Source organism: Lissotriton helveticus, chromosome 7 (assembly GCF_964261635.1).
Source record: "Lissotriton helveticus chromosome 7, aLisHel1.1, whole genome shotgun sequence".
In the NCBI taxonomy this organism is placed as follows: Eukaryota; Metazoa; Chordata; class Amphibia; order Caudata; family Salamandridae; genus Lissotriton; species Lissotriton helveticus.
In genome coordinates, this window is record NC_136068.1 from 1,016,756,282 (window position 1) to 1,016,770,467 (window position 14,186).

The 14,186-nt window shown below is 46.3% G+C and overlaps 1 protein-coding gene across 1 annotated transcript in view; it reads right to left on the bottom strand.

Moving 5' to 3' along the window:
• Nucleotides 1-14,186, bottom strand: part of ADAM19 (ADAM metallopeptidase domain 19) — a 353,591-nt gene that overhangs the window by 280,067 nt on the left and 59,338 nt on the right. Inside the window, exon 3 of the mRNA XM_078653717.1 lies at nucleotides 13,000-13,070. Coding sequence (XP_078509843.1) covers nucleotides 13,000-13,070 — 71 coding nt within the window. The remainder of the gene's footprint in view (nucleotides 1-12,999; nucleotides 13,071-14,186) is intronic.

Here is a 14,186-nt window from a genome sequence, read left to right on the forward strand (position 1 = left end):
GGGGCAAAAGATGTAAATTGGGCAGGGTGACAGGCCCCAGGCCCCGACCGGCCGCGGACGGGCGCAGACGGGCTTGCCTTAGGCGCGCCTTCGGCGTGCATTCGTCGCGCCCGCTGCGCTCGTCCGCTGCGCTTCCTGTACAAGCACATTATTATGAGGGTGTGAATAGGAGGGGGCGTGGCCTCGTAGTGGGCGTGGCCCAGTCAGGGCGTGGGTAATGGCGGTTTGTGATCGGCAATTTTCCGCCTTTCCAGCGCTCGTTTTGGTGAAAGAAGGGGTGTCTGCACACAGCAATCGTGTGACAGACAGGGTAAGTGCAGTTTTAAAAAGTAGCTTCAAATTACAATTATTTTAAAAACAATATGAAATACACAATCTTTCTATCTTCTCCCGGCTGTGCCTCAGGAGATTTCCAAGGTTCTCTGCGCACTCGCAGTTCAGCGCGCCTTTAATAGACTCAGCGGGGGCGTGGCCTCGTAGTGGGCGTGGCCCAGTCAGGGCGTGGGTAATGGCGGTTTGTGATCGGCAATTTTCCGCCTTTCCAGCGCTCGTTTTGGTGAAAGAAGGGGTGTCTGCACACAGCAATCGTGTGAAAGACAGGGTAAGAGCAGTTTTAAAAAGTAGCTTCAAATTACAAATATTTTAAAAACAATATGAAATACACAATCTTTCTATCTTCTCCCGGCTGTGCCTCAGGAGATTTGCAAGGTTCTCTGCGCACTCGCAGTTCAGCGCGCCTTTAATAGACTCAGCGGGGGGGCGTGGCCTCGTAGTGGGCGTGGCCCAGTCAGGGCGTGGGTAATGGCGGTTTGTGATCGGCAATTTTCCGCCTTTCCAGCGCTCGTTTTGGTGAAAAAAGGGGTGTCTGCACACAGCAATCGTGTGACAGACAGGGTAAGTGCAGTTTTAAAAAGTAGCTTCAAATTACAATTATTTTAAAAACAATATGAAATACACAATCTTTCTATCTTCTCCCGGCTGTGCCTCAGGAGATTTGCAAGGTTCTCTGTGCACTCGCAGTTCAGCGCGCCTTTAATAGACTCAGCGGGGGGCGTGGCCTCGTAGTGGGCGTGGCCCAGTCAGGGCGTGGGTAATGGCGGTTTGTGATCGGCAATTTTCTGCCTTTCCAGCGCTCGTTTTGGTGAAAGAAGGGGTGTCTGCACACAGCAATCGTGTGACAGACAGGGTAAGTGCAGTTTTAAAAAGTAGCTTCAAATTACAATTATTTTAAAAACAATATGAAATACACAATCTTTCTATCTTCTCCCGGCTGTGCCTCAGGAGATTTGCAAGGTTCTCCCATAATTATATGTTACATCTTTACACTGCGCTCAATGCAACATACACTCCAAATACCACCACCACGTCCACCACCACCACATCTACTACCACCATGTCCACCACATCCACCACCACATCCACCACCACCATGTCCACCACCACGGCTACCACCACGTCCACCACGAGGCCACTACCACATCCATCACCACCAAATTCTACCTCCACCACCACCACATCCACTACCACATCCACCACCACCTCCACAACCAAGTCCACCACCACATCCACCATTACATCCACCACCAACAGGCCCACCACCACCACGTCCACGACCACATCCACCACCACGTCCACCACCACCATGTCCACCACCACCACTCCACCTTCAAGTCCACCACGTCCACCACCACCATGTCCACCACCACCACGTCCACCACCACCACATCCACCACCACCACCACATCCACCACCACCACGTCCACCACCACCATGTCCACCTTCACGCCCACCTCAACCATGTCCACCACCACCACGTCCACCACCACCCCCACGTCCACCACCACCACCATGTCCACCACCACGTCTACCACCATGACCACCACGTCGACCACCACCACGTCCACCACCACCACCATGTCCACCACCACCACCACATCCACCACCACATCCACCACCACCACATCCACCACCACCACATCCACCACCCCCACATCCACCACCACCGTGTCCACCACCACCACATCCACCATGTCCACCACCACCATTTCCGCCACCACATCCACCACCATACCCACCACCTCCACCACCATGTCCACAACCACCACCTCCACCACCACTCCAAATACCACTCAGTGCCACATAATTACACGCCACATAATTACACTACACTCAATGCAACATACACTCCAAATACCACTCAGTGCCACATAATTACACGCCACATAATTACACTCTACTGAATGCAACACACACTCCATACAATACCACTCAGTGCCACATAATTATATGCAACATAATTACACTGCACTCAATGCAACATACACTCCACATAATACCACTCAGTGCCACATAGGTATATGCTATATACACTGTGCTCAACAAAACTTACACTCCAAATACCACTCAGTGCCACATAATTAGACACCACATAATTACACTCTACTGAATAAAATACACACCACACAATACCACTCAGTGCCACATAATTATATGCTACATAATTACAATGCAACATACACTCCAAACAATACCACTCAGTGCCACATAATTAAACTCCACACAATTACACTCTACTGAATACAACATACAATCCACATAATACCACCCAGTGCCACATAATTATATGCTACATAATTACACTGCGCTCAATGCAACATACACTCCAAATACCACTCAGTGCCACATAATTACACGCCACATAATTACACTGCACTCAATGCAACATACACTCCAAATACCACTCAGTGCCACATAATTACACACCACATAATTACACTATCTATCTATCTAACTATCTATCTATCTATCTATCTATCTATATATCTATCTATCTATCGCCCTCACTCTATCTATCTATCTATCTATCTATCTATCTATCTATCACCCTCACTCTATCTATCACCCTCACTCTATCTATCGCCCTCGCTCTATCTATCTGTCGCCTTCACTCTATCCATCTATCGTCCCTCACTCTTTCAATCTACCTATCTATCGCCCTCACTCTATCTATCTATCTATCAATCACCCTCACTCTATCGCCCTCACTCTATCTATCTATCGTCCCTCACTCTATCAATCTCTCTATCTATCGCCCTCACACTATCTATCGCCCTCACTCTATCTATCGCCCTCACTTTATCTATGTATCTATCGCCCCTCACTCTATCAATCTATCTATCGCCCTCACTCTATCTATCGCCCTCACTCTATCTATCGCCCTCACTCTATCTATCTATCTATCTATATATCTATCTATCTATTGCCCTCACTCTATCTATCGCCCTCACTCTATCTATCGCCCTCACTCTATCTATCTATCGCCCTCACTCTATCTATCTATCGCCCTCACTCTATCTATTGCCCTCACTCTATCTATCGCCCTCACTCTATTTATCTATCACCCTCACTCTATCTATTGCCCTCACTCTATCTATTATCTATCGCCCTCACTCTATCTATCGCCCTCACTCTATTTATCTATCACCCTCACTCTATCTATTGCCCTCACTCTATCTATCTATCTATCTATCTATCACCCTCACTCTATCTATTGCCCTCACTCTATCTATCTATCTATCTATCTATCTATCTATCTATCTATCGGCCTCACTCTATCTATCTATCGCCCTCACTCTATCTGTCTATCTATCGCTCTCACTCTATCTATCGGCATCACTCTATCTAACTATCTATCGATCGCCCTCACTCTATCTGTCTATCTATCGCCCTCACTCTATCTATCTATCTATCTATCTATCTATCTATCTATATCTATCTATCTATCTATCTATTGCCCTCACTCTATCTATCTATCTATCTATCTATCACCCTCACTCTATCTATTTATCGCCCTCACTCTATCTATTGCCCTCACTCTATCTATCGCCCTCACTCTATTTATCTATCACCCTCACTCTATCTATCTATCTATCTATCTATCTATCTATCTATCTATCTATCGCCCTCACTCTATCGCCCTCTATCTATCTATTGCCCTCACTCTATCTATCTGTCTATCTATCGTCCTCACTCTATCTATCGCCCTCACTCAATCTATCTGTCTATCTATCGCCCTCACTCTAGCTGTCTATTTATCGCACTCACTCTATCTATCGCCATCACTCTTTCTATCTATCTATCGATCGCCCTCACTCTATCTGTCTATCTATCGCCCTCACTCTATCTATCTATCGCCCTCACTCTATCTATTTATCGACCTCACTCTATCTATTGCCCTCACTCTATCTATCGCCCTCACTCTATCTATCGCCCTCACTCTATTTATCTATCACCCTCACTCTATCTATCTATCTATCGCCCTCACTCTATCTATCGCCCTCTATCTATTTATCGCCCTCACTCTATCTATCTGTCTATTTATCGCCCTCACTCTAGCAGTCTATCGCACTCACTCTATCTATCGCCATCACTCTTTCTATCTGTCTATCTATCGCCCTCACTCTATCTGTCTATCTATCGCCCTCACTCTATCTATCTATCTATCTATCTATCTATCTATCGCCCTCACTCTATCTATCTATCTATCTACCGCCCTCACTCTATCTTAGTATCTATCTATCACCCTTCCTCTATCTATCTATCACCCTCCGACTATCTATCGCCCTCACTCTATCTATCGCACTGACTCTATCTATGTATCGCACTCACTCTATCTATCTATCGCATCACCACAGCATCACTCAGCACCACCACAGCATCACTCAGGGGCACCACAACATCACTAGGCGCTTTCACAGCATCACTGAATGCCACAGCATCACTTGTCGCTACCTCAACATCACTCAGCGCCACCACAGCATCAATCTGTGCAACCATTCAACAACAACTGGTTCAAATATGTTCTCTCAATATTTGTAACTTTATTACAAATGTCACAAAAATATGTTAATATTTCACTTCTGTTCTTGGATTTTCGTCACAATAAAATACACTGAACATAATCTTGACAAAAGTTATTTACAAAAGTTTAAGCTATTGCCATTATAAATTACAATAACTTTTATTTAAGTATTAATTATTTAAAAAAAAGCCATTGTTATTTGTAATATTAATACACCTAAGTCACGTAAATACAACACATATTGCATTACAAATGCTATAGGTGTCACATTTGCGAAAGTTATAACTATTGGCATTGTAAATGACAAAGCTATTAATTTCGCTATTTTCAAAACCAAAACATAAATTAAAAAATTGTCATTTACAATACCAATAGCTCAAACTTTCCTAATGCGAGACCTATTGCATTGCAAATGCTTGTTTAAAATGAGTGTTAGCACCACTGCAAAGCATCTGCTCTGCTGTACAGCATGACTACAAAACTTTCCCAATAACCCTCATATGCAAGACCTATTGGCTTTGTCAATGCTTGTTTTAGATTGAAGTAGGATTTTTCAGTGCTGCTGGATTCAAGGGATTCTCATCCCCGCCAACTACCACACATCAGGGGCTAAAGTAGCACATTCTAATTATGATGTCTGCATCACCCCATTAAAATGTATTAGTCACCCATACAGAGCTCCCTGACTAGCTTTGCAGATTTACTCCCACATAATATTATTCATATTATGCTATACTAAGAGTAATAGTATGTTAGTGGATGGATAATTGTAAAGTGACGGCTTCTTGTTATAAAGAACAAATTTACATTCATAAATCATATCAGTCGCAGGTGTAGGTTAAAGTTACACATTTGATTATCTTTGTAAACTTTGGCCAGAGAGTCTGAAAGGCCATTTCTGCCAGGTATTTTCACTGCGTACATCAAACAGCCAAGATATCAGCAGTTCTCTGAGGAATTTCCAAGTCATTTCGTACTCTAGGAAACCATCTACTTGCTTCATGTGATAAGATGGATTTAATGAGGCATAGTCAGCTGTGGGAATGTGACATACTTCTGAACCGCTAAAGTGGCTCACAGAACTGCAGCGGTGACCTACTTTCGTAAAATCTCCAAGATTTAACCAACCACACTTCCTCATGTGTCAGCTGCGCACATATTCTTAAAAAAATAATAAATAAATGCAATCGGAAATCAATTGCATGCAGCATACATGCATGGCTGCCCAGTGGCCCAGAAAGGGTGCTAGGGACCCAATACAAGCAAGGGAAATGGACTTTCCTGCTCCCAGGGTCAGTAGTAAAAGATAGACATAACTGGGATGCAGTGGGCTTTCTCAAACCTACTGCACCTGCTGCACTTACCTACACCTCTATAAACAAGCCCCAGATGTGATGTATGAGGCCTTTTGGAGAGCCTTCCTGTTTTAAAGAGTCACACTGCATATGAACAAGTTTATAGACTCAAACTTAAAAACTATAATTACCAGCATGCTGGTGGCTAAATTGGCATGTTTAGCTATGGGCCTCTGGTTGACACCCGCCCACTTTTTAGGTCGAGCTGGAGAAAGCAATGCGAAGCATTGCATCCAGCGAAGTATCTAGTGTTGTCCGCTTTCGGGAATCTGAGACAGGGGATGTGCACGCGGCGATGACACTTCGTGGGCGCGCACGCCCAGCCCGGCGCTGTGTACATCTCCTGTGTCAGATTCACAGCAAGACAGCCTCTCGCCTCTCTCAATCGCACGCACACATAGCGACACTCACGCATGCGCACACACACACATACACCCACGCATGCACAATGCAGCAGGGCGCAGGCACACAGACCCACATATACACACGCACAGCTAACCGACACACAGTCACACACGCGCACACACCCCCCACTCTCCCCCCTCCCCTGCCGCCACCCCCACTACAACTAAGCCCCACTTACCGCATCGGCGCAACTCCGGACTTCAGCCGCCACCGTGGGGCTCTCCCTCGGGCATGGGAGTCCCACGTCACCACTGCTCCTCTCCTGGCCAGCCACTCCGTGGGCGTGAGCTTCCAGCAGGAAACGGAAGTCCCGCCCCACGGCAGTTTTTGTTTTTGCCACTGCACGTGCACGTCTTGTTCAGAAGTGTGGTGGTTGTCATCCAGGAGTCAGAGGCTGGTTTAATGAAGCAAGCGTCGGCATTCTCGAAGGTCGCATCAGACAGCCTGCGTCGGGCATCTTTTTCTTTTCTTGTTATTAATAGTTACCCTGGATTCATCCACCTTCAACTTCCCCGATGCACAAGGGTGAGCTATGGGTGTGTATTATTGATAACCCGGTCCCTTTGATAACTGCCACTGAGGGAGGGTTTCTTTGTTTATAGATATTTATCGCTCTCCAACAAGCATCCATAGCAAACCATATTTTACACCTTCTACATCGCATGGGGAAGTTATGGGCTTGCGTAAATGACAACCCGTTCCCGTTGATATCTGCCACTAAGGGAGGGTTACTTTGGTTGTGGATAGTGAGTGCTTTTAAATTAAGCAACCTAGGCAGACCAATAAAGTTTGCAAAAAACATTGGGGCAGGAATAAAGAAAAAACGCTACGCCTAAAGGTCTCCATGGCAACGCGTAAGTGCGTTGCGCTGTTGCGGTCACGTGACTTGATGACACTACAATCACGTTCTCACATGACCGCAAACCCGCTCCGCACAAAGAGATACCTCGCCCGATCGCCGGTTGTTCTTCACAGCAGTAACGTGACAAAGGGTCCGGCGTAGCCTCACTTTTGAAGTAGTAAGGAGTTGCGGGGGCAGGCACCTTGGAGGGGGGCCTAAAATAACGGAGGGCTTCTCATAAAATAACTTAAAGGATGCCTGATAAACAGTGGGCAGATAGCAGAAGGGGATGGTTTTCAATTAATAACATGCTTGGATTAACTTTACTCATGACTAGGGGTAATTTAGAACATACTGCATATACTACCGAGGTCATAATTAGATTGTGATCCTAACCTATGATATATGACCAACATTGGCTAAAGGCCCAACAGTTGAAATTTACGGTAATCACTGGCCTGTTTTACAAGGTGCGCAAGGCCTTTTAACCTGGGTGGCCAAAAAACCCAGATGAGTTTGGACAGACCAGACACAGATGCTAGCTCTCTGCTAACCTAAAAACGTCTCTTCTCCATGTTTAGCCCTGCAGGGTTCAGTGAGCTATTTTGGGGTTTTGTCATGTTTCCAGGCTTCTTGTTTTTGTGCATTTCCAGTGTGATTCATATTGTGGTGCAGGTTTTGGGAATTACACATTTTTATGGTCTAGAGTTGTGGTATGTTAGAAAGTTTAATAACCTCAAATTCATTGGCATGAAGATGGTGCACACGTGGAATAACAAATATGGAGGATGGTTGACAAGTGAGATCTGAGAGTGGCAGCAGCAACTGGCAGCAAACCGCTCACCCATAACTTTTTTTCTCTCAGTGCCTCTCGTATTCAGCCCTCCATACTACCACACCCACATCCACCACCACATCCACCACCACCACGTCCACCACCACCACACCTACCTCCACCTCCACCACGTCCACAACCATCACCACCCCGTCCACCACCACCATGTCCACCACATCCACCACCACATCCGCCACCACCATGTCCACCACCAACACCATGTCAACCACCACGGCCACCACCACGAGTCCACTACCACGTCCACCACTGCTATAGGTGTCACATTTGCGAAAGTTAAAACTATTGGCATTGTAAATGACAAAGCTATTAATTTCGCTATTTTCAAAAACAACACATAAATAAAAAATGTGTCATTTACAATACCAATAGCTCAAACGTTCCTAATGCGAGACCTATTGCATTGCAAATGCTTGTTATTTATGTACACACACAATATTTCTTAGACCACAACATGTCCTATGTGATTCGGTTGGAAAACATGTTTAAAGCAAAATGTCACTGCAATGTGATATCTGCACTTAATTTGCTCTCCAAACTACTGGGTACTTACTTAATGCCTGTAGGTTTTCTATTCGACAAAAAACCTAAAGCACAACTAGCTCTTTAACGTGAGTAACGCAGGACATCTACGGAGCAGATTGCAGAGGTGACTGTCTCTGGAGTGATCATCAGGAACTCTGAATTTAGGTCTCGGGCGGGTGTTGATTGTATACTGGAATGATTTGTCTCATGACAGGCACTGGCATCTCTGTTGACAGGTCTGCCTCTGTCATACACTGGGTTCTCTGCCTAAGTGACATAGGCCTTTCTCCTCAGGTGAACTTGTCAGACAGCGTTCTCCCTGACTCTGACAGAAAACCCCTGTGCCAATATATGCCTGTTGCTCGTGCTCTAAGTGGGATGAAAAATGTGAGGCAGCTAAAAATAGGTGCGGCCTAAAAAGAGTGCCTAAGAAACCCTCACTTGATGCGTGGACTGTGTAGTACATTTTCTGTGCTAGACAAATTAATTAATAGTCTTACGGAACAAAAATATAACAGAAATCAAGAGGCAACAACATATTTTTATATACCACCATTTACTCGAGCCATAAGGAACACAATATTTTAAATTGTAATTTTAAAAGTAAGTGGTGCCTTGACTGCTTGCTTTCACAATACTTGGCGAGTCAAGTGTACAGTGGGCTAATTGGCTATTCAAAGGCATGAAATACAATCTCAGGACAAAAGAAACCAACGTCCCTGTGCCACGATAGGACATCCTGTGCTGTTGTGATGCAGACCTGGCGTGTGACAAGAAGGCTGGAATAGTGTGTTTTTCTTCGGGAGGTAAAGGACAGAAGTATTGGGCCTTAGAGGGCTCTGGTTCAAGCTCCTTTTTAGATCTCGCCAGCGAGAGACCTATTGTCAGCGTGATGCCTCCCAAGGGAGACAGACCAGGGCACGCGCTGATTCTGTTATGTGGACGCGCTTCCCAGAAACTGTGCACAGCAAGTCAGCCTCTCGCCTCTCAATCGCGCACGCACGCACACACACACAGCCACACTCACACATGCACACACACACACGCAGAAAAACACGCATGCACACACACACGCATGCACACGCACACACATGCAGGCCCCCCCTACCCCACTAAGCCCCAACTAAGCCCCACCCACCCCACTCACCGGGCTACAGGCTCTGTCACGCGGGGCTTCCCTCCCTTGCATCGGCGGCCTCTGCTCCTCCTACGTGTCTACATCGTTTCACAGCCTACCCTGGGGCGGGACTTCCTCCTTCTGCCCTTCTCGTCCAATCACTTAGTGGGCACGGGCTTCCCGCAGAAGGTGGAAGTCCCGCCCCAGGGGAGGCTGTGAAACGCTGTAGTGCCCTCACTGATGCATGCTGTCACTAGCTGCCGTGATTCGCTGGAGTGCCGCTGAGTTTTAGCAATGTGCGTGAGAAGTGGGCCAGCTTAACATCCCCTTGATATGAAAAGCACACAAACCTTCACTACGTGCATACAGAGGGGATTCCGCTCTGAGGTACACGAGGGAGGGAGTGAGTGATCGTGTGAGATTTTGTTAAAGACTGCGTCAGACCTAGGACTTCTCATACAAGCTATGCTGTCAGAGGTCACACAGTGAGCGCTGAGGCTGGCCCAAGAGTGGCGCAGTAATGTTCTAAATTTGATTAAATCAGGGCTATTGCTGCTCCTGTCGACTGAGGTATTGTAATTGTAGCAATGCCATACTACCCCTGAACCGAGCTCTTAACGGAGGACCTGCGTCAACGGATACAATGTGACTCGAGCCACAGGACCCTATTTCAGGGGCAGGTCCCTCTTTGTCCCTCCTCCCTTTCACAGTGAGAGAGGCAGGAGTACTTGTACCTTGTTTTTTGTGCGGATGGCTTCAGTGAGTGGACAATGAAAATGTCAAGGCTGCGGCTGCCGCATTCTTGGCGTGACGACTGAGGACATGGGGCTGCCGTGCTGAGTTAACATGGTTTAGCATTTCTTAATGTCATTGTTATGACATTTCTTACCGTCTGAAAGTGTCACCTCCATTTTGCAGTTTTCTTTGCGGTTCAGGTTCACCTCATACAGCCAGGTGAATACAGACAGGTGCGGGATGAGAAGCGAACACAAAGGGAACCGAGACGAAGGGCATTACTAGAAACCTGCACGTTAAGTTGGCACCGATCAGAGCCTTGGTATCACTAATAATCTGCTTACATAGACGTCCAAATGATACCTTAGCAGTAAATTGGCTGTCGGAACACAGGCACACCTGCGGGGACGTCACTCTGTAAGAATTCCTGGTGTTTGCATCTTCTCAGGTGTTGCCCGAGGCTGTCTCGTGCCCACGCACAGCCACTGTCTCCGCCCCCGCCCTGTATCCTGGCAGGCTGGCACAGCCCGGCAGGTGGTACTCCATGGGATGTGAGAGTTAGTCCGCGCCCACTCGAGAGCCAAGCCTCTCCTGGCCAGCACCAGGCCCAGGGTTACACGCTGTGCTGCAGGGCTGAGAGCGCCTCTCATCACAGCACCGGTGGGACCTGCTCGGCGCCTCTCATACTTACACCCTCCTCCCAGGCCGGCAGGTGGTATTCCATGAGATGTGAGAGTTAGTCCGCGCCCACTCGAGAGCCAAGCCTCTCCTAGCCAGCACCAGGCCCAGGGTTACACGCTGTGCTGCAGGGCTGAGAGCGCCTCTCATCACAGCACCGGTGGGACCTGCTCGGCACCTCTCATACTTAGACCTTCCTCCCAGGCCAGGGTCCTTGAACCTTGATAAACATGTTTAATTCCTCCTGTAATATCCGGTCCTCCGGCCAGCAGACACGCCCTCGGTTTCCACCTTCTGAGAATCATTTCACTCACCATTGATTGTGCGCAAAGGGCTTGGTGGACACTTGTGAAAAGGCCAGAGGATGCTTCAGGGTCATGAATGCTGTGCACACCCTCCCGTCAGCCCAGCACACCCCCTGGGCACTCAGGGGTGCACGAGACACACACGCTGGGGTGACATTTCACAGATACATGAATGCATATCGTATCATTTGCCAGCAAGCCTGGCCAATCTTGTTTAAAGAACCCCCCCCGGAAAAACCTGCCCGAACAGCCTGTGAACAACTGCTTCAAATATGTTCTCTCAATGTTTCAAGCTTTATTACAAATGTCACAAAAAGATGTTAATATTTCACTTCACAAAAGTTATTTACAAAAGTTATAGCTATTGCCATTATAAATTACAATAACTTTTATTTAAGTATTCATTATTAAAAAAATTAAAAGCCATTGTTATTTGTAATATCAATACATCTAAGTCACGTAAATACAACACATATTGCATTACAAATGCTATAGGTGTCACATTTGCGAAAGTTAAAACTATTGGCATTGTAAATTACAAAGCTATTAATTTTGCTATTTTCAAAACCAACACAAATAAAATATTTGTAATTTACAATACCAATAGCTCAAACTTTCCTAATGCGAGACCTATTGCATTGCAAATGCTTGTTTGTTTCGTTTTCTTAGGGATAACCCTGGCTGGCCCCGAACCACTTACAGAAGTGCCTGCTGGTTGGTACACCTGTCTCCTCATCGGTTTTACAGTGACCTGTGTTCCCCAATCCCCTTAAAGGCACTAGCCTCTCTGCTCCTGTCAAACAATTGCACTCTTTCCCAATCAGGCAGATGCATCTCCGGCCCTGTCGAACACTGACCTCTCTGCTCCTGTCATCCGTTGCTATATTTACTCCAGTTGTACACTCAATATCTATCAGACCTGGGTCAGCCTCTGCCTTCTTTGTTGGCAGACATGCCCCTATGTTCTGCCCCTATCAGATAATAGCATTCCTGAACGATCAGCCATGGGGTTTCTGACAGCACCTGGGTGTTTTGCCCTGTCATATATTAGTCTCTCTGCCCCTGTCAAACTGTGATCTCTCGGATTCTGTCAAAACTTTGATTCGCTCTGTCCATCAGGCATTAGCTTTCTAGCTGGCACACCGGTCTCTGCCAAGTTGCACAGTGGCATCTAGTTCCATCAACCATTCGGGTCTGTGCCTATCAATCACTGTATTTGCTTTTATAAGCACAAGCTTTGTTCTCCTTAGCTCTGCCTCGTTGTCAGGCACAGGCCTCTTTCCTGGAAGACCCCCCCCTCTTTCCCAGTTGATAACCCACTTACTTGTTTTTCTCCAGCTCTAGAATCAGCTCCTTGCCCGCCACCGTCACTTTAAGTCGAGCACGGGATGCAAACTAAAAACAAGAAAATGAGTAAATATCAATACCGGGTTGGTTAAACTAGCCTACGACCCTACATTTTCCCAGCCAGTGACATGCTCGGAGTGCGAGACAGTAGGAGGCGTTTACATCTCATAAACCCCTCCCATCCTTCCACCATCAGGGGAAACAAAGTCACTGTCAAGAAACAAGGAAAGATTTCAGCACCTCAAGTGGTGACGGCCAAGGCTCAGAAGAACAACATGGAACTTCTACACTCTGCAGGCTCGCGGGCTATCTACACGAGTCTGGGATCACAAGAGATCTAGCAGAAGACCAGTAATCACCAGGTTGCATCAAGCACTTCTGAGAGAAAAATCACTAACATAAGACACATTACCAAGAAAAACAGAAAAAAACTATAAGTATCCCCAGATCAAATAGTAGTGTACAGGCCCAGTTATATACATTTTCTTTCTAGGATATTTCTCTTGACAAGGTCATGCACATAATCAAACTTCTGCACCCTACCTTTTGCCCCAGTGTTCTTGGCCTACCACATTTATTGAAGAGGGTATAGAAGATGTCACACTATTAATCTGAAAAGTAATTATGCAGTCCTTTCCGTCAGCAGCAGTGTAGGAAGCTGGTTCTTTCTATAGTGGACCAAAACGAGGTAAACTGTGTAAAGAGTCCAGGCAAACCCTACTTGGTTTCCAGAGGAACAAATTATATCCCAAATGCTCTCTTTTGTGGTAGTGAGGGCGAGCAGCTAGGCATATCAGTTGGTAGTGCTAACCATTTGTTGACACACACAGGCAATTAATGAGACACACACAAGAATAAGGTTGTATGACACAACCACACATTCATTTTCCACGCGTTCCTTAACAATGCGGGTAGAACAACGAAGGCGTCTGACCCATACATTCCATTCTTGCCTTAGGGGGTGCTAACTTTGGAATAGTAGAATTTACTACTCCAACTCTAGTCACGGTTATAATGACTTGCGTTGTAAATGTAATGCGTGGTTCAGACGCATTTTAGTATTCTGCTCGCATTACAAAGGCAACGCGTTGTTCGGCGTTCGTTCTATTTGCTGTTTCCCAAAGAATAAATCTGAGCCCAATTTTGAAAAATAAGTTGTATTTT